The sequence below is a fragment of the Pelobates fuscus genome, chromosome 7, assembly GCF_036172605.1.
Source record: "Pelobates fuscus isolate aPelFus1 chromosome 7, aPelFus1.pri, whole genome shotgun sequence".
Classification (NCBI taxonomy): domain Eukaryota; kingdom Metazoa; phylum Chordata; class Amphibia; order Anura; family Pelobatidae; genus Pelobates; species Pelobates fuscus.
Window position 1 is genome coordinate 76,615,345 of NC_086323.1, and position 20,336 is coordinate 76,635,680.

At 39.8% G+C, this 20,336-nt stretch overlaps 1 protein-coding gene across 3 annotated transcripts in view; it reads left to right on the forward strand.

Moving 5' to 3' along the window:
• The window catches only part of NTNG1 (netrin G1), a 262,767-nt gene extending 242,746 nt beyond the window's left edge, over window positions 1–20,021 (forward strand). For 2 of the 3 annotated variants that reach the window (XM_063426082.1, XM_063426083.1), the window contains one exon: window positions 18,831–20,001. In XM_063426082.1, coding sequence (XP_063282152.1) covers window positions 18,831–19,054 — 224 coding nt within the window. In that variant the 3' untranslated portion in view covers window positions 19,055–20,001. Of the gene's footprint in view, window positions 1–18,830 lie in introns of all 3 variants that reach the window. The other variant, XM_063426081.1, reaches the window with a different exon arrangement.
• The last annotated feature ends 315 nt before the right edge of the window (window positions 20,022–20,336 follow it).

Here is a 20,336-nt window from a genome sequence, read left to right on the forward strand (position 1 = left end):
GATCTAAGGGATCGAGCAAGCAGAGCAACATTAGCCCTATAGTGACCCTATTCAGCCAACTAGGACCCAGTGGTTAGTAAATTTGCTTGGCCCATTTGCCATCCCTATGTGAAGAATGAAGGGGGGGCCCACACCAGTAAACTGGGATCTTAATCTTTCTCTGGTACCAGGGAACTCCAGCAATCAAAACCACTTTTTAATAAAAAGTCATATTATATTTTTCTATTACTTTATATTTATATTACTGCCCCTTTAGAAAATTCTGGCCTGTAACAAGTACCTCTGTTTAAAACCTGCATGTATGCGTAGGTGAGGTAAAAAAATGCACAGCACGTCATCAGTGCTATGCTCCAATACATAGCTCTACAGTGAGACTACGTTTGAACAGTGAACATCTGTGCTTTTTCATAAGCCATCTTTAATTAAATTGACAGCGAGCTTAAATAGCCATACACGTGTTATGTATCCCTTATCCTCTGCCGCGTTATAATTATTATAACGAGAATTTACGGGCTTCTGTGCTGTAAATTAAAATATAGATTTCAATGCCAGATAATAACCGTTCGGACCATCTATCATAAAGTGGTTTGCTTCAACCGTCGTTAGTAAGTATGAAAACAAACATCCTCTGGAACCAATTTTCAGCCTACATAAAATATTAAAATCACTGGTGTTATGAATAAAAAAAAAGAATCAGTCTTTTCTATGGAAGATGTCAATGACATCCTTTATTTAAGCATTGCCAGTATGGGCAGTTCATCTTCAGCTAAGTTTATCAGTAATATCATGATTTTAGTTATTTATGAGAAATCTAATGCTTTTTGCAGTGACTTGCAGCTGGACAAAGAGAAGCAGCTTCTAATATTCTACCGGCAATGGACATTATATGAAATTCTTGGTGACGTCTGCCTTTTTTTTACATTTTAAAAGGGATCAGACGAAGGCGATCCAGCAGGGAAAGTAATTGCACAGTTTTTTTTCTCCTCTACTACAACTTACATATTCCACCCTTTTAAAAGCAGAGGGTGCTGAAATATGTCATACATACCCAAATCATGCACCGAACCAGCCATGCTATATCCACCCATGTGCGTTTTGACTCGTGATTCGAGATTATGCCAATGGTGGAAAAAAAAAAAAAAGAGATTATTGATGGGTGAAAAAAAGATGAATGTTGGTTAGGGGCAGTTGCTAAATGTTGATTTTATTTACAGATCAAGTGAGACGTTAACGATAAAGGATAAAAAAGGTAAAAGCATTATATATTTAATAAATGTAAAAATATAGATTTATTTATTTTTTACTGCTCCTTCTCTTTGTCCCTCTATTGGCTACTTTGTCTCGCTTGATCTGTGAACCAAATGTCTGGAAAATATAATATAATGAATATATTTTGCAGTGCACTGTTTGGCCCATTTTCACCCATTTTGGTTTTTTGATTCATTTACCGAATAGTTTTTTTCACTGCTGTAATTCTGAAGAGTCTAACAACTGTATTGGTGAATTTTAGACCTCTCAAAATATTTTCTATTTTTGATAAAAGTCTAATGTTCTCTTTCTCATCCAACTATAGAGAGGGCTAAATGTTTGGCATATATTTTCCACCATGCTGCATCATCAAATAAAAATGTGCTTGCATATTGGGCTTTGGGGCCCTGTTGCAACTGCACCCTCTACAACCCTTACTGATATGCCACTGATATATTGTTAACTTCTTACATGAATAAATAACATCTCGGCAAATTTTTAAATTAATCTATTTTGAAATAACATTTTAGATCCTTGTCCAATTACTATCAGTTCTCTATTACGTGAATAACTGTGTTTGATGCTGGTTCACAGGAAACACTTGGACACTTTTTTTGTATACTACCCAACATGTAAATCCCCACTTAGAGGGACATTTTGTCATTGGCAGAAAGATCACAGTTTGATTTATCCTCCATACAGCTGTCAGCGCTCTCCTCTGACAAGCCTTTAAAAAGAAAAACGCACAATTGTACTTGCAATTGTAGAAAAAACATAATAAAAAAGGAAGTTCCAGTCATATCGTAAAAACGGCTCATTCTGTTCCCTTGTAGCTGCTTTATAAGGTTACCAGGTGTCCCGTTAAGCACGGACAATGCATAATGTATAATGCAAGAGTTCATGACATTAATCCTGCCATTTTGAATCTAGTCACCTTCATTTGAAGCCCTCCTCCTGATTCTAAATAGATATATGTTTAATTATTCCCTGATTAATAAATAAAAACAAAAAGTCTGATATTAGGCTATATGCGCCCTGCAGATATAGCGTTAACATAGAATTTACAAGCCATACAGATATGCATTTTTTTTTTTTTTTGCATAAACAGTTCCTGAACAGAGACCGCACGCTATAAGTGATAGGAGCATTGCTGACAGATGTGCAGCTGCTGCCACCTAGTGCTTAGTATGAGGATGGCACTTTTGCAAAAGGGATATGGTGATAAGCTGAAACATAAGTTCAGAGTAAAGTCACCACCATTCTTGAGGGGTCACCAAACAGAGATGTGACAACAGCGAGGTTGCTGCAGTGGATTCTGATTCTCAATGGGGCAGCTCCCTCCTACTCACTCCCCAGTCATGCTGCAGAAGTGATTGCATTTTATTACTTCTTTGCCTGTGTTTTCATACAGTGAGGAGAAAAATGAAAAAGCTTGCTCAATTTTTGGATGTCTTTTTGTTTGTCATTGTGCACATAATGATGATGCTGAGAGCAGCTAATGCTTCTCTTAGAGAGGCATGGGGTTGAAAGCGATTTGTCGCGATTGCCACAGACATGTCATTAGTCCACCATGGTTCTCTATGAGAAGCATCTGGTTGGACCAGAGGTAATCAAAAATTGCTGATTTTACCACGGGGGATGAGGCTACAGAGAAGAGAATGTTTGATCACAGGAATGTATGGCTGTTTTTTGACTTGAAAGTAACTATATTTATTTCTAACTTTAGAGTGTTCCTTAAAGGGAACCTTGACAATCCCCATTCCAACGTTCCATCACGATCTCACTTGCTGCAGTGCCAGTAGTTCACAGCAACACATTTACTCTAACACTTATAGGCAAACTCAGGAGGATACAACTACTAATCTGTCTTCTCCATGGATACATGTCTTCTGGTTCTTCAACAGAGGACCAGCTGACTCTAATCCATAAAGCCCAAACCTTAGGTGAGGTCCTCTCTGAGAATTTGACCAAAAAGCAATCCCTGAAGTTTCAGAGACGCAAATGTGACCTTATTGTAGGTTAATCAGGGGGAAAAAGTGATCTTCCACTAAATGCATTAGAATTCATAGACAAGCATCTGCTATAGTAAATGTGATCTAAAAATTGATCATTCCAATTGAGAAATACTTTTTATTTTTACTTCTAAAGCAACATTATTTTTGACTGAGAAGTATAATTGAGAATTATATTTGAATTAACCCACACTAGCAGGTACATTCTATGATATGCTTATATTGGAGCATTTTATCAGGTCTTGCTGACTGATTATATGTGGTAGCCTGGAAAAGTGGTAAAATATTAAATGTGGATCCCATAATTGGATAGATTGTTTTGAGGAGCGTATTAAAATGTTCTAGATTGAGAATTTGCTTATAAATGGACACAAGAGAAATATTATTGATATTTGTATGAAATTATATTCCCTCAAAAAAAACATGTTTATAGATGTTTAAAAATATAAACAAACATATTAAATGAATCATTATTAACAAGATAAGAAGAGGTGTGCAAGCGTTATGGTTGTAAATAAAGACATGCTAGATGGTATAAGGTTTAGACCTGAAATACTTACAAAGTGATCCAAGCCAAAAACTGCATTAAATATCACTTGCAAGGTTTCAGGCAAACTCTTACACAACCTTTTTGTACGGCCATCGCTCACAGAAATACCACGTAATTAGATGTTAAAGAAAATCACTAAGGCTCTCAGGGAATATTCCACGGGGGGAATGTCTGCTCTGACTTGTTCTCTTGTGTTTTTGATTACAAAGTTCCCTTGTTAAAGGGCAAATAATTTGTTAACTTCTATTGGACTTGATGTGAATGCGTTAGGGAATCAATGTACTTGTATATAAAACACACAAACTATATATATTATATATTTTATATATATATATATATATATATATAATATATGTATATGTAGATAGATAGAGACATAACTGGTAATTATGGCTGTCTTTAACTCGGGGCAAACGGGACAGCTTACTCCTGGGGGGCCCAAGGCAGCAGCTCCATTTGCCCTCTGCCCACAATCATTTCTTTAAGGATCGCCGATCCTAAATGAAATTACTGCAGGCAGCAGGCCTGCATGCTAAGGGGAGGGCATCAGGTGGATCATGCACTTAGGGCCACCGAATGGCATTGTGTCCTCATGGGTCCCCGTCAGCGCTGTGGCAATTTAATAGCATGGTCCTTCTCAACAACATCAGTCTGCCACTGGACCCCAAGGAGGCCAGACTTCTGCACCCAAAATGCAGGAAACAGGAGGATGGCTAAATGTTTTCCTTTTTGCATGTTTGTGTGTGTTTGTGTATCTATCTGCATGTGTGTCTGTATGTGTATCTGTGTGTATGTGAAACTATGCAACTGTATGTGTGTCTGTATGACTGCATGTGTGTTTGTGTGTGAATCTCTGTGTCTGTATGTGAATATGTGTGTCTGCATGTATATCTGTGTATCTGCATGTGTTTCTGTATGTGCATCTGGGTACTTGTATGTGTAACGGTGTGCCTGGATGTGTATCTGTGTGTCTGTATGGGAATATGTGTGTCTGTATGTCTGCATGTGTGTCTGTGCATCTGTGTGTCTGTATATGTGTGTCTGTATCTGTCTGTGTTTAAATCTGTGTTCCTGTATGTGTGTCTGTGTGCCTGTATATGTATCCGCAGGGCCGTTTGAAGGAATTTGGGGGCCCCAAGCAAAACGGACATGGAGGCCCCTCCAAACTGTGTGTGTGTGTGATGGATGTCAATCTCTCCCCCTACCACCGTCAATTTCCTTCCTTCTCCCCCCCTCCAATTTCCTTCCTCCCCCCTCCAATTTCCTCCCCCCGCTCAAATTTCCTTCCTCTCCCCCTCAAATTTCCTTCCTCTCCCCCTCCCTCAAATTTCCTTCCTCCCCCCCTCCCTCAAATTTCCTCCCTCCCTCTCCCCCTCAAATTTCCTCCCTCCCTCTCCCCCACCCCACTCACTCAAATTTCTCCCTCCCTCTCCCCCACCCCCACTCACTCAAATTTCTCCCTCCCTCTCCCCACCCCACTCACTCAAATTTCTCCCTCCCTCTCCCCACCCCCACTCACTCAAATGTCTCCCTCCCTCTCCCCCACCCCACTCACTCAAATGTCTCCCTCCCTCTCCCCCACCCCCACTCACTCAAATTTCTCCCTCCCTCTCCCCCACCCCACTCACTCAAATTTATCCCTCCCTCTCCCCCACCCCCACTCACTCAAATTTCTCCCTCCCTCTCCCCCACCACCACTCACTCAAATTTCTCCCTCCCTCTCCCCCACCCCACTCACTCAAATTTCTCCCTCCCTCTCCCCCACCCCCACTCACTCAAATTTCTCCCTCCCTCTCCCCCACCCCCACTCACTCAAATTTCTCCCTCCCTCTCCCCCACCCCCACTCACTCAAATTTCTCCCTCCCTCTCCCCCACCCCACTCACTCAAATTTCTCCCTCCCTCTCCCCCACCCCCACTCACTCAAATTTCTCCCTCCCTCTCCCCCACCCCATTCACTCAAATTTCTCCCTCCCTCCCCCCCCACCCCACTCACTCAAATTTCTCCCTCCCTCCCTCCCCCCCACCCCACTCACTCACTCAAATTTCTCCCTCCCTCCCCCCCACCCCACTCACTCAAATTTCTCCCTCCCACTCCCCCACCCCCACTCACTCAAATTTCTCCCTGACACGGACACCCGGCGGGCGCACGAGGGAGTACTCTCCTCTGAGTGCTTCCTCTTCAGCTCCCTCGCGTGCCGCGTACTGATGCCGGAGCCGGAAGATGACGTCATCTTCCGGCTCCGGCATCAGTACGGTGCGCGAGGGAGCTGAAGAGGAAGCACTCAGAGGAGAGTGCTCCCTCGCGCGCCCGCCGGGTGTCAGCAGGGCCAGCCTCTGGGGGGCCCTGAGGTGACCGGCTGCTGGGCCCCCCAGGAGAAGAGGCTGACCCAGTGGGTACATACCGGGGTCGCAGGGCTCCCTGCGACCCGGTATGTACCCACTGAATGTGGGGTCAGGACGACGTGCCGGCTCTGCTTGGGGCCCCGGGCCAGCTCGGGGCCCCAAGCAGTTGCTTGCTTTGCCTGTCGGGTAGCGACGGGCCTGTGTATCCGTGTGTCTGTATGTGAATCTCTGTGTCTGTACGTGAATATGTGTGTCTGCATGTATATCTGTGTATCTGCATGTGTTTCTGTATGTGCATCTGGGTACTTGTATTTGTAACTGTGTGCCTGTATGTGTATCTGTGTGTCTGTATAGGAATATGTGTGGCTGTATGTCTGCATGTGTGTCTGTGCATCTGTGTGTCTGTATATGTGTGTCGGTATCTGTCTGTGTTTAAATCTGTGTTCCTGTATGTGTGTCTGTGTGCCTGTATATGTATGTGTGTCTGTATGTGAATCTCTGTGTCTGTATGTGAATATGTGTGTCTGCATGTATATATGTGTATCTGCATGTGTTTCTGTATGTGCATCGGGGTACTTGTATGTGTAACTGTGTGACTGTATGTGAATCTGCGTGTCTGTATGGGAATATGTGTGTCTGTATGTCTGCATGTGTGTCTGTGCATCTGTGTGTCTGTATATGTGTGTCTGTATCTGTCTGTGTTTAAATCTGTGTTCCTGTATGTGTGTCTGTGTGCCTGTATATGTATCCGTGTGTCTGTATGTCTCTGTGTGTATGTGTGTCAGTTTATCTGCATGTGTCTGTATGTGTGTCTGTGTAGCTGTTTGTTAGTATGTATGTGTATATATGTGTGTCAGTTTATCTGTGTGTCAATGTATCTGTGTGTCTGTGTATCTGTGTGTCTTATGTGTGTCTGTGTATCTACATGTGACTGTGTATCTATCTGTATTTCTGTGTATATCTGTGTGTCTGTTTGGTTGTGTATCTCTGTGTGTATCTGTTTGTATGTATATATGAGTATCTATTTGTTTGTCCCTATGTGTTTATATATATATTAGTGTATCATGCGTATCTGTATATCTGTGTGTGTGTCATTCTGTGCCCCTGTGCATCTGTGTGTGTCAGTGTTTATATCTGTATCAGTGTCATTCTGTGTATCTGAATGCGGTTTTGTTTTTGGGGGGAGGTTGAGGGGAGGGTTGTGGAGGGCATAATTGCATGCCAGGGAGTGAGAAAGGTCAGGGTCCAGGGGACCCAAGCAAAATGCTTGTCCTGGGTCCAACCAATATTAAAGACGGCCCTGCTGCCTATGATAATATAGAAGAAGATATCTTTGGAGCAATATGGGGGATTGCATGAAGAGGGTGTGTGGATTAAATTAACTAGTTAGGGTTTTATGAAATAGTTGCAATAATTGAGGTAAACAAGTTGTTATAAATGCTTATTAAAGAGATGGTTATAATGTTTGCCTCTAAACCACATCCTTAGCTCCTGGAGGCACATGCGCATAGACCTTTCTGATTGGTTACTTGTGCAGACTTTGTTATTTATTCTAGAACCTTTTTTTTCACTGCTCTGTGGAGAGAAGTCCAATCTGACAAGAGAGTCTTGGTAGCTGCCCTAGATCGACAAAGTGCGTATGGTTATAACACTTATGTCCTGAGAGAATGATCACCATTGGACAGGTGCTAAGAGTTTTGTTTCAAATGATTTTCTGTGTTTAGATAGAGGTTTGTGACTATCAAACAATATTTGGTTTGTAAAGGTATCTGTATTCATTTCACACTCATTATTTAATAAACCTTCATAAATACAAATTATGTCTTCCTTCTACATTCCTAAAACTAACTAAGCAAGAGAACAGGACACAAGGGCAAAACAGCCAAAGGCCTGGTTCAATCTTAAGACTCATTGAAGTCATTCAGAAGTACACATCAATATGACTATAAGGACTTTAATCCTTGGTGTCTCCAGATGGACCATTAGTCTCTTGTCAAAGGATAGAAGGCCTATGGATGGCGGGACAAGTGGGTGATTTACTCCACAATCTGGCCACAAACAAGTAGGATTCCCTGGATTCTACACAATCAAGTGGCAGGACAATGTGTGGAATATTACATGTAGAACTGACACAAAGGGTTAGATTTTTCATTATTATGGATTGTATTAAACCGTTTTGTGGAAAACTGGCATTTATTATTGAGACTAATTGAAAATAATGTTTTGCACCTCTTGTTTCAATTTATAACTTAATAAGTTGATGTCTCTGTTATGGAAAATATCAATAACTAAATAGAATGAATAATGCTGTATCCATATTGTGAAAAACTGTTTGTTTCATACATGAAAAGTCCCAGCTGTTAATCTGTGCATGTCCTGTCAGATCATATGTCACCAGATACACGGCAAAGTTCCCCGACAGTAAAATTAAATTAGAACTTTCGTATACAGTATTGTACAATTACCGGTGTTAGAAAAATCCTGTTTGCTTCCTACCATACCAAAGTGCTAATGGGATTTTCTGCTTGTCTTGCTTGTTTCCAATAGCAGATAATGTGTAAGGCATCCAACTGCAAAGATCATGTGTGTTATACAACAAAGAAATGACTACACAAGCAAACTAGGGATACGTTCACCGTAGTGGGAAAATGAGGACAAATGCTTTTAACAAGGATTTGCCCCAATCTTAACAATAGCTACACATACCACATCGTTCTTATATATAAGAATATGAATATATATATATATATAGATCTAATAGTAGGAGTTAAAACATTGTGGCAAACTCTTACACAGTTAGCAATAGATCTTTATCACATGTCTCTCAGTCACTCAGGTCTTTATCAGACTTTGCAAAAGAAAAACAAATTTTAAAAATGTACTGACCTTCTCTACTCTCATATCTACCTACATTGGGAGGCATGAATTCGGGTCCAAGGTGGTAAGGTCTAAAGGAGATGGGTTGGACACACCAGTCTCAATGACAGCCTCTCTCCTCTTGCCCCACTCAGGGCCTACTTTGCAGAGAAGACCACTGAAACCCACTGTGCATGATCCTAGTTACCTCAACACAACTTGAGCATTTCTAGGGACTGGCACATGTTGAACTTTATGGGGATGATTCCCTATTTTCCCTAGATATGAGACATCAGGGAACTATCTCTGGACAGTGGGGCAAGTGTACGAAATAGAGACAGTTCTGCTGGATTCAGGACTGTGGGGAGTTCTGCACTTCTGTTGTTTGTAGACTCAGCTTTATAAACCTAATGAGGTTACTAGATCTTGATATTGTTTAGAGGCTGGCATGGACCATGACAGCATCCACACTTTTGGCTGGAAAAGGGGATATTGTTAAATATTCTGATTAATCTCATATCTATTGATTATCTAAATTTAGTTTTTTTTTTTTTTTTTTGCAAGCTATACACTCATGATTGTTTTCCACACTGCTGATACTATAAATAATAATGTTACTATACATAGCTGCTTTGAATTTAAAAAAAATAAAATAGCAAATTTTTGCACTATAAGCATTCTTTTTTTTTAAATTCTTTATTTTTGCGTGATAGCAGGTCATAATTTTACACATTCACAGTATGATACGGAGCATACAAGACATCATTGTGCATTATGGTTACAGTATCAAGGTCATCATTGCAGGTTACTGCAGGTATTAGACAAAAGAAAATTAAGTGGTAAATATGACGGACCGCCTGGCACCCCGATCAGGTGCCTCCACTAATCGCTGTTCCTAGTGCTCACCGAGTACTTCCAGCATTCCACCAGACACCATCATGACTGTAGTCCCCACTTCCAGTGTTACAGCTTAGTTGGGGTCTCACTGTCCTCCACCCACACTGGGTAGACCTCTCCTCCAAGAGAGTGTAGTAGTATGCTCTTAAAAGAGCAAGTGATTATAATCCCAGGGGAGTATAGTGATATAGCAATCCCCAGGGTAGATACAGCCATTCCCCCCACACATGAGACGAGGTTCTATGTTGAGGGTAAGCAGGAACTCGTTTAATGGTAGCCACAACTGGCATTATATGCAAGTCCCCATGCAAGGGGCACTCCCCCATGGACCCGAGAGAAAACAAATACACAATTACATTGGCTCTCAAATCCAGGACACTCCCATTCATAATGCGACAATCCCTCCCCTGTGCCTGGAGAATAATTGAGTCCTGGACTGTACTAACCCAATCATCTCCAGGCAGAAAAACACACATTTTTACAAAACCCCCAAAATACCTCTAAATAACATGGATACCCCCTGATAGCCCCGATCTGGGAGACCAACATATCCAAAAATCACCCAGATCGATTTAGGGGTTGGGGATTTCCATGGAAGTCATAATTTGACCGACCGCACGCATGGTCTCATGCCCAAAACAGTTCCAGAGAAACAGGGCTTGCGGTCGGTCTAGTTTGGTAGTTTCCAAACGAACAAAATACCAAACATAGTCAATGTTCATACTGTGGAACTTGTTCACCTCATTCCGATGAACCATTCCACCGAACAGCGCTATTCAAGGATGTGGAGGTCCAGCAGTGTTCGGGAGTTTCAGTGTCCGAAAACAGTTCCATGAACTCGACGACCAAACACCGCTGCCTGTGTTCGCTGGAACAAGATGGCCGCCACCTCGTGGTCGACCATGCGAACGGCGGCCACCCACACAAACAATTAGAACGCTGCGGTTAGAATCGTTAAGAGGTGATGATAGGGCTTAACAAGCTCCCGGGTGGTCCATGGTTCGTGCATCTGTTCAGTTCCCAAACAGGATAGCAAAAAAGCACAAACAAAGTCTTTTATGAGCCTTTTTGCATGGCCCATGAGGCAAGAGGCTGGCAAACAGGCCCCTCCAAGAACCAGTGGTGAGGTTACTTTCGCCACATACCCTCAAACTATCCATGCCCTCAAGTCATGATTTAGTAAATACATTTCAAGTTTGTTCGTTATTGATACATAAGGAAAAAGACCAAATCATCCAATTTACATCCAATTAGTCGTAAAAAAAAAGGAGGCACTATAAGCACCATTACTGCTGTAGTTCATTGTGGTGGGTATGGTATAAAGTGTTTTGCACTGTCCCCTTGTATCTTACAGTGGAGTCACATATTGATGCTCAGTGAAAATTGAGCATACACAACAGAACTTGTATTGGCTTGATATGTCAAGAAATTAGTTAGAGAATCAGTGTCTGATATATATTAAAATACCAGTGATTAAAATAGGGAGGTGCTTTTATAACAGTCAGCAGAATGATACAGTGGATATGTCCAATGGTTCTTGCTCACCCTGACTACTCAGATGTGCTCAGACTGCAGTTCATTTAAATTATTATAGTACTATAGTACTTTGTAATTTAAATAAATAAGAGCAAGTCCATCTGGGAAATGTAATCTCTAATTGGCTTTATTGCACTACGGCATATATAGATATGGAATAGACTCACCAAAGCCATTTTTCATCCCTTTTAGATGATAGCCTGTTTTAGCTTCGAGAGCTACAAGGTTAAAATGAAGAAACATTGTGTGTGCCTCAGCTACTTGTTTAAGGTTGGAGGGTATGCCCTTGAAAAAACAAGTGTTAAGCACCACTAATTCACCGATAACGCGCCGCTGCTGTTTGATATTCTAGTCTGTATCGGAAATCCATCGGCGGCGCTTGCATTGCGCTCATTAAATAGAAACTAAAAATGAAAATAATAAATAAATAACACAAAATGCCACGGGAGAATATTCAGCAGGGTGCTGTGCTAATGAGCAGCTACAGAGAAACCAGATTCAAATGCATAATTATTTTTAATTGAATGCTTTGTGGGGTTTCCATCTGTGATGAAGACCGAGCACGTTTGAACTGCAACGCTGCTGTCGATCCATGTTTAGTGGAAAAGCTGTGAGAAGAGAAAGGATGTGCCCTTAAATGCCTCTCCTGCCAGGGAATCCAGCAATGCATCGCCCTTCCCTGGCTTATCATGCCGTTCGGGCATTGATGGGTTAAACATCTCACGGTCAAAGATGTGTTGCTCACCCCTACGGCACTGAAACTGTAATGCATGAGTCTAGAACAGTGAAGTAATATTTCCCAGCACCACAGTCTCAGGAAACCAGGTGTGAAAGTGTGGCTTACAAAGTGCACAAACATGCAATCATCTATGCGTTTCGGGCGTACTCACAAGCATCTGCCCTCACAAGCAACACATGTCATGCATTTTCTCTGGTGTTCCAGAAAAGTGATACATCGGAGAGATAACATGGGCTTGGGTTTCAAATGGAGATGGCTTCCTAGGTTTGGGACAGGTTCAAGGCATTGTATTACAGAACCTATTAAAGACAAACATCTTTGTCCAGTTGTTGTATACCTACCTCCTTCATCGATTATATGTGAGCCTCTCTGAGCTAAAGGGTTAATTATCACATGGCCAGTCCTGTTCCTTTCATGGTTTTCTATGGAAGAATCAACAAGTATGAATGAATATGACGTTGCATGCCTCATTTTCAGAATTCATTCTATTAAAACGATAACAAAAAAACTACTGATGCTGTGATTGTCTTCTTATTGATTTAAATAACATTATTGAGACAGGTTGTGGAATTCTTATTCACTTCCAAAAGTGGCTAATTTTTTTTTCCCAAGTGAATTAGAAGAGGAAAGTAACTTTATAATGCATGCCTACGTTTCTTCATCCACTTGGATGATAAAATACTGGGCAGAGATTTATGGAAAAAAAGTTATATAGTGACTGTCAGTTGTCTCACGCTAGGGAGTGATGCTATCGTTTGCAAATCCTATGTAGCTAACATCATGCAATAAAAAAATAAGATCAGGAACATATTTTGCGTGATGCTTAATTAAACATATATATTTTTGCCCAGATAATTTGCAATAACCAGATCTCAGTGGTCACAGACAAGCCATAAAACAGGTAAGCTTTTTATTTAGTTAGTTCTTTTTTCCCTTTTCTCTTAAATCATTTTATATACAAGCATCTTCCCGCTCAGTACATCTGTTCCTGGCCTTGAATAATTGAGCAGAGAGAAAAAAAATCAATCATCAATTAAATACTACTTTTTAATGGGCAAGGAGTTGTGTTTTTTTCCTATTTATCTCATTACTGGCACAGAGATCAGACAGGAAACTTTGCGTTTTGCAAGTCCACATGAAGACAAGTTGTGCTTATCAGACTTACTTCTCTCCAGACATCTTTAGTGAGCTTTATTCCTGACTTAATTTGTTTTTTCGCACTGGACTTAGAATAGCAGAATTATTTAAATGGTCAAACGTCATCCCTGCGGCACCAAAATCAACTGAAAAACATCTGCCATACTACCAAGGCCAATGTCGTTATTATTCATAAAGTACCAATATCTTCCCTGGTACTGCACAATGGGTGATCAAAGCAAACAAATAGGTTTAACAAAACAGGCGTTATATGAGCAAATAAGTATATAACCTAAAAGTAGCTGAGTAAAAATATACAAATGGTAGTGGTAAAATAGAAATGATTTTATGCAAGAATGGATTGCGGTGCATTGAAGCATAGTCTGTAAACAGTATATGATATGAGTAGATGTAAGGGGTAGAAGGGAATTAAGAATTCAAAAGGGAAATGTGAAAGAGGAAATAAATTAAATTGTTAGATGATATTCCTTTGTACAAAAAAAGAATTAATTTGAAGAGCAGGGAGGTCTAATTGACGTTCTAAAAAAAATTGCATAGACTGGTGCGATCCTAGAGAAATCTTCAATGTGGGGGTTGTAGGTGCACGTTTAAACAGAGGAAGCAACATACTAATTTATTAGTTATATTGGGACTAGGATTTTGAGTTGAATGTTCTAAGAAGCCAGTGTATAAGTATTGACATTACTGAGGGGAAGGAATAGGAGTTTAGATCGCAGGGACAGGCCGCACCATTCGTTGTGGCTTGTTAAGGAGCAGCTTCAGATTGAATTGGGCCAATTAGAATGAGTTGCATTTGGAGATAAAAAAGATTGCGTCTTCTTTTCAGACATTCCATTACATCTCCATACGTTTAGCTGGTTACTAGTTCTCCAACCTAGAACGGCAGCACTAAAAAATCTCAGCCAATTCTTGATTGAGCAGGGTCCTCATCTACCTATTCTTCCTCTAACATTTGGCAATTGTCTCATTTATTGTTAAATTTCCCCCTTTTTTATACTATTATAAAGTGCTGCGGAATAAATTGGCGCCATACAAAATCCAGCAATAATAATAATAATTATAGAATACTTGAAGAGCTTCTTGTCAATCAGATATGTTCTACAGCTAAAGAAAGTACATTTTGTCCAAGTTGTAGTGAAAACCTCCAGAGGACCCACACATTACTGCTTCATGTGAACACCCCTTTATAAAACGTAATGGTACACTCTGAGCCCAAATCCAATCTAGCTCATTGTAGTTGTTGTTTTGTAAAACATGTTTGGTTGCAATGTTGCCTTTTTTGTCAATCTCCTTATGAGTGGATTTACAAAAAAGGGGTTCTGCCGGAGCCCATTACCTGGCCCCACATATACTGCCGGCATAATACACGTTTTATTTCTAAATGATCAGATTTAGCGGGTGCAAACACAGGGCTTATTTGTTGGCACCACTCAAAATCACTGATGTACAAAGTTGGAAGGACAAATAATTCAGGAGGTGCTTAGAGTGCGATAAATTAATCAGTGTTCCCTCCACACTATCATTCATAACTTGCTCAGGCCTCGTATGGTATCAGTTCTGCATAGTAGACCTTGGGATCTGTAACTTTTTGTTTCACTATAATCGTATTCATTCCACAGGATAAAAACTTTTGTTTGTTTGTAGGGGGGAGTGTTTTATTAAATGTGTCAAAGAAATTATTTCTCCTTTGCAGGAAATCAGATACAAGTAAAGGTCAAATGGATTTCTAACACACATTCTTAAACACTAATACACTGTGCAATATGGGGGCTGTGTGGATCTGTCGTTTGCTGTCACTGCCATTTCTCCCACTGGCGTGGATTTGACAAATCGCTTGTCAAGGAAAGGTCTGAACCTCTGGGAAAGGACCACATTAGGAAACATTCATCATTGCAATCTGCCACTATACCATCTCTTTTTTCTCAACTTACTGTTACATCCACATGATTTTGTATAATTTTGCGTAATTAGTAGAACACATTATGTACAAAATATGGGTCAATCTAATAAAGTGTTGAATGAACAATTACTAGAAAGAAGCAGACATCACCAAGGGAAAACATTCTTGAGTATCCTTAAAGGGGCAACTCAGACATCCAATATGTCACATTATTGCTTATGTTGAGTATTTTTTTATTTTTTTTTTCTTAGTCTTCGTAAGTTTTATTAAAATGAATTACATATAGCTGCTCTTTCTTCCTATCTATTCCAACTGTCCGTGTTTTGTGTTTTGCTCCAAGAATACTGTTCTCCATAATGCAACTTAGGTTTCTCGAACCCGTAGTTCTACTTGAAGATGTAGTTTGACCAATTTTGATGGAAAAATAATCTAACAATTAACTTGTAACTTGCAGAAATCCTTGCAGTGCCCTTAAATACCAGGACACGCTCAGCAGTGCTACAGAAAGTTATAAGAGTATCACTAACTTCCTAGTTAGGTGAGGTCTTAGTTCAGATCTTGCACAGTCAGGGTTTTTGAAGCACATGGGATCTGGGAGTGCTGCAATGCAGAGGTGTATGGTTGAATTGTGTACAGCAGAAACATTTGGTTTGGAAGAACCATTTTTTTAAAGGCAGAATTTAGTCCACGGTGCGGCTTGACAGACATTACTGAAAAAAAATTCAGGAAAGAAATTTGTCAGCTAAAAAAGCAGAAACAAAGGTGCCTATGACTATGCTGACATGCAAAAATGGCTACAATATTGCCTGGCTTAATGGCTACACAATATCAGGCATTTTCGTAATGTGTCCCTTTTATTCTCTTTATTCAGGTGCCCAAAGTGTAAAATAGTAATGTTTCGATGTGATAAAGACTGTTGCAGCAGTCAAAACATTCTGACTCATACCAACACACACAGCTCCCCTGCACCAGACATCCGATGGTGGCATTGTCCTCCCTTTCGGGCTGCCCCTGTTTTCCCCTAACTCCATCCACCCTGCCCTCCCTCATTAGCGAGAGGAGTGACGCTAGACAAGAAGGATTGGGCTGAGGGGGAATTGGGGAGAAGGGGTACGTTTAAGCCTTTTCTTTCTTTATTTATTTTTGGGGCGTTTGGGGGGATGGACCCGCACATTTTTGGGGCGTTTGGGGGGATGGACCCGTTTGGGGGGATGGATCCGTTTTTATGAAAACGCAGGTTTTTTTTTCAGTTGTAATATCACTTTAATCTATGTGGTGGCATTCATTAAAAAAATAAAAAAAAAAACACTCACAGAAGGGCAGAATACACTTATATAAGGCACCTTTGTTCATTTGTTTTCGTTTAATCAATGCCATGTGAGTCATGTCTATGCATGTTTCACAAAAAGAAATGCCACAGTTTTTCGATGCCTTTAATTTTGTCCCCTCTTTTTCTGTGTTTATATGCATTCTTGTATTTTAGAAGCCTCAAATGTCCTTTAAATAGGAAAAAAAGTTCAAAGCTGAAAGGATCTTTTTGTAGTTACTATATCTAAGACACTTTTTTAAATGTATTGTTTAGGAATGGCTCAAATATGTGTTCATGTTTATTCTTATTTTCTAGGAGGAAGCGTACACTCTTCTATATTTAATATAAACACAACGGTGACATGAATACCAATGTTGATTTTCAATATTCAGGCCACAGATTAGACAGATAGGTTTTCCCACTTGTCTCGTGTTTTTCTCCTGACGAGTGATCTCTGCAACATTATTCTATCCATGCTGAGTTTAATTATTTGAGAATATTGTGGTTTTTTTTTTTAAATTAATTAAGTTTCTCTCATAAAGTATTTTTAGTGGTAGGTGTTTGATAGATACACATATTAAAAATATACCACCTCTGCTTTCATTCTGCAGTTAATTCCAGGATGCCATTGTGACCTACTGAGATTCGGGCAGCAGGACATTATTCTAAATGCATATTTATAGCTTTTCTTAATTAAATAGCTCTCTAATGGTCAGTTGGGATTTAATATACACCGCAGACTGTAAAGATAGAACATTATCATTTTATGTTTTGTCACACCTGCAGTGCTTTTTAGGTGCATCACAAAACAATGTCTGTGCACATAAAATAACATGCCTGCCTCAATGACGCCATTATTTACCAAAGTAAGAATTCAAAGTGAGTTTCAAATTTAAGGCCAAAGCCAGACTGAACACATTGAACAGACTGAATTTTTCCACTTCGGCTATTTTAAAGGACCACTATAGTGCCAGGAAAACATACTCGTTTTTCCTGGTCCCACTCCCGCTGGGCTGAAGGGGGAGGAAGGGGGTTAAACACTTGCCTTTCTCCAGCGCCAGGCTCCCTCGGTGCTGGAGCCACGCGCGCATTCAGCCAGTCTCATAGGAAAGCATTCTCAATGCTTTCCTATGGACGCTGGCGTCTTCTCACTGTGAAAATCACAGTGAGAAGCGCGGAAGCGCCTCTAGTGGCTGTCAGTGAGAGAGCCACTAAAGGCTGGATTAACCCTAAAGTAAACATAGCAGTTTCTCTGAAACTGCTATGTTTACAGCAGAAAGGGTTAATCCAAGGTGGACCTGGCACCCAGACCACTTCTTTAAGCTGAAGTGGTCTGGGTGCCTATAGTGGTCCTTTAACCTTACATTTTTTACTTGAATTCTCACTTTTTTGTGAATATCCTTGGAACGTAAAATATAATGCCTCATCTATGATAACAGTGCTTAAAGTAAATTCTGCATATTCGAATGCAGCATATAAAATCTGTTAACTTTAAGATATTTGCTGTATATCTCCTCTGTTTTAAATCTCAAATGTTATTCAAGATCAAAAAGATAAAGGACTAATTTGATGGACAGGAGTAGAATTTTACCAATTTACCAGTCTTTGCCTGTGAGTAGGTTTTTAACTCATGCTTTGAGAATTAGGTTTATAAAATTTACCTCAGGAATGTTTACACAGCCCAAAGGGTGACGAAACATGGTAAAATATATATATATATTTTTCCATCTTCAATATAGACAATATAGAACCTTGGACACAATATGCAAAAATGTTATTTATGAATAGCTTTAGCACATTATATTCCATAAATATTTGCAGTATGTTTGCCCGAATCCCTCTGCCTGTTTTTCTATCCTAATATTCCTCTTTTCTAAGAGCTCCAGTGTGACTAGTGTGTAAAAAAGAGCTGCGCAGCAATAACACTCACAATATGTCTTTTTTAAACCACACAAATTGTCTATAGAAATTAGTAATTGTAAATAAGATACATTGTTCTAAATTAAATTTTTAGATTGTGAAAATATTAGAAATCAATCTTAACTTTTTTTCAAAAAGGCCCACTCTGGATTGTATTGTAGAAAAAAGTGGGAGCTGAAATTACGATCAGATAATTCATTTATGTTGATTATCTGTTTTAGGAAAATGTGGGGAACACATCCTTGCACTATGAGTATTTGCTGTTTGATTTAGAAGCATAATTAATAATGGACACAAACCTTAGATCTAATCATTAATGCTCTCTTCTTGTTTTTATTTTTGTTTTGTTTTTCTCTACAGCCAATGTTTGCGACAATGAACTGCTTCGTTGTCAAAATGGAGGCATTTGTTACAACAACGTGAGGTGCCACTGTCCTGCTGGCTACACGGGTATATTGTGTGAGAAACAAAAGTGTGAGGACACTGGGAGTTGCTCTTCCAAATCAGGGCAGGCATCATTGTCTGTTAAGTCCCAGATGATACTGACTATTGTGCTACTTGTGATTTTGCTCTGCACTTTCTAAAGGCACTTTCTAAAGCACTTGGATTATAGACCTGTGATTTGAGAAGGATGAAGTGACTCTAAGAGACAGGGCAAAAATAAATATCAACAAATTTAATGAAATCAATATTGAAAAGAGAAGGCCTGACTGTACTAAGCCATATGTATCAATCAACGAGAGAGCAATCCATGACTGTTATGTTTCTGGCTCAAAACATAATGGCCGTCTCAAGAAGAACTGCTGCCATGGTACCAGAACCAGCTATAAGGACCTTCAGTTAAAGGAGAAGGCCTTAGCAATATGATTGCCTCTATCAAGACTGCTTCCATTATCAACATAAGGCACAAGTACATTAAACTCAAGTCCAAGGCCGTAGAGAGATAATTGGCTTGAGCAAGACTGCTACCATGGCAGGATCAGTTACAATTAATCAATTACCTGTCCTTGAATTGCTCCAATGAATAAGGACACCAATTGCTTGTTTGCCACTTATGCGCAGTCAATGTACCTCTCTGCCCAGTGTGGACCAACCAAATAGCGTCATTCTTTGCTGCCAGTGCATTGTGGGTTAAGGAAAGCGGCCATATTGGTCCCCTGAAGCCCTTACACCTGTGCTTTCGTGAACGTCGCTCCGTATACCCTTGTTGGTCAAAAGATTTTGTCTGATGTTAGTGGCGCACATAACTCCCTCCCCAGCCCCTTAAAGAAAAGAAGAAAAAAAAAAGAATACGTCAAGGCTTGTCATATCATAGACACGCCATCTCGATAAAAAAAAAAATAAGGTGTGTCCAGTATGAGAAAAGGCTATAGATTAAGCAAAAATAAAATGTATTTATCCTTTTGTATTCAAATGAAGTTATTTTTCTTGAAATACTGTAAAATGTAGATTTTTTGTATTATTGCAAATTCGTGTTTAACAGACAATCTATAAGTGAATTGCATTCAAAAGAACTATATATATATATATCCTTTATTTATTATTTTCATTTTATTTTCTTTATATTTATTTCATTTTAATTTTCATTCTATTATGTTTTTTTGGGGTTTTTTTTTTTTAACCCTTTCACGACCACAGGGGCTTGCCGTTTCCCTGGACTCCCCTTGGCCGTAAAAATAAAAAAAATAAAAGGGTAAATTGCTCAGAAAAATCTTCCGTAGGGAGCGCGTGCTGGTAATATGGCGAGCCACAAGTTTACATATATGCGAGACGTGTGATAATATTCCACCAAAGGAAATTCTAAATGTTTTCATGTTGTTTTAAAACACTGGAAGATTTCAAAAGGAATAAAACAAACCTGAAAAC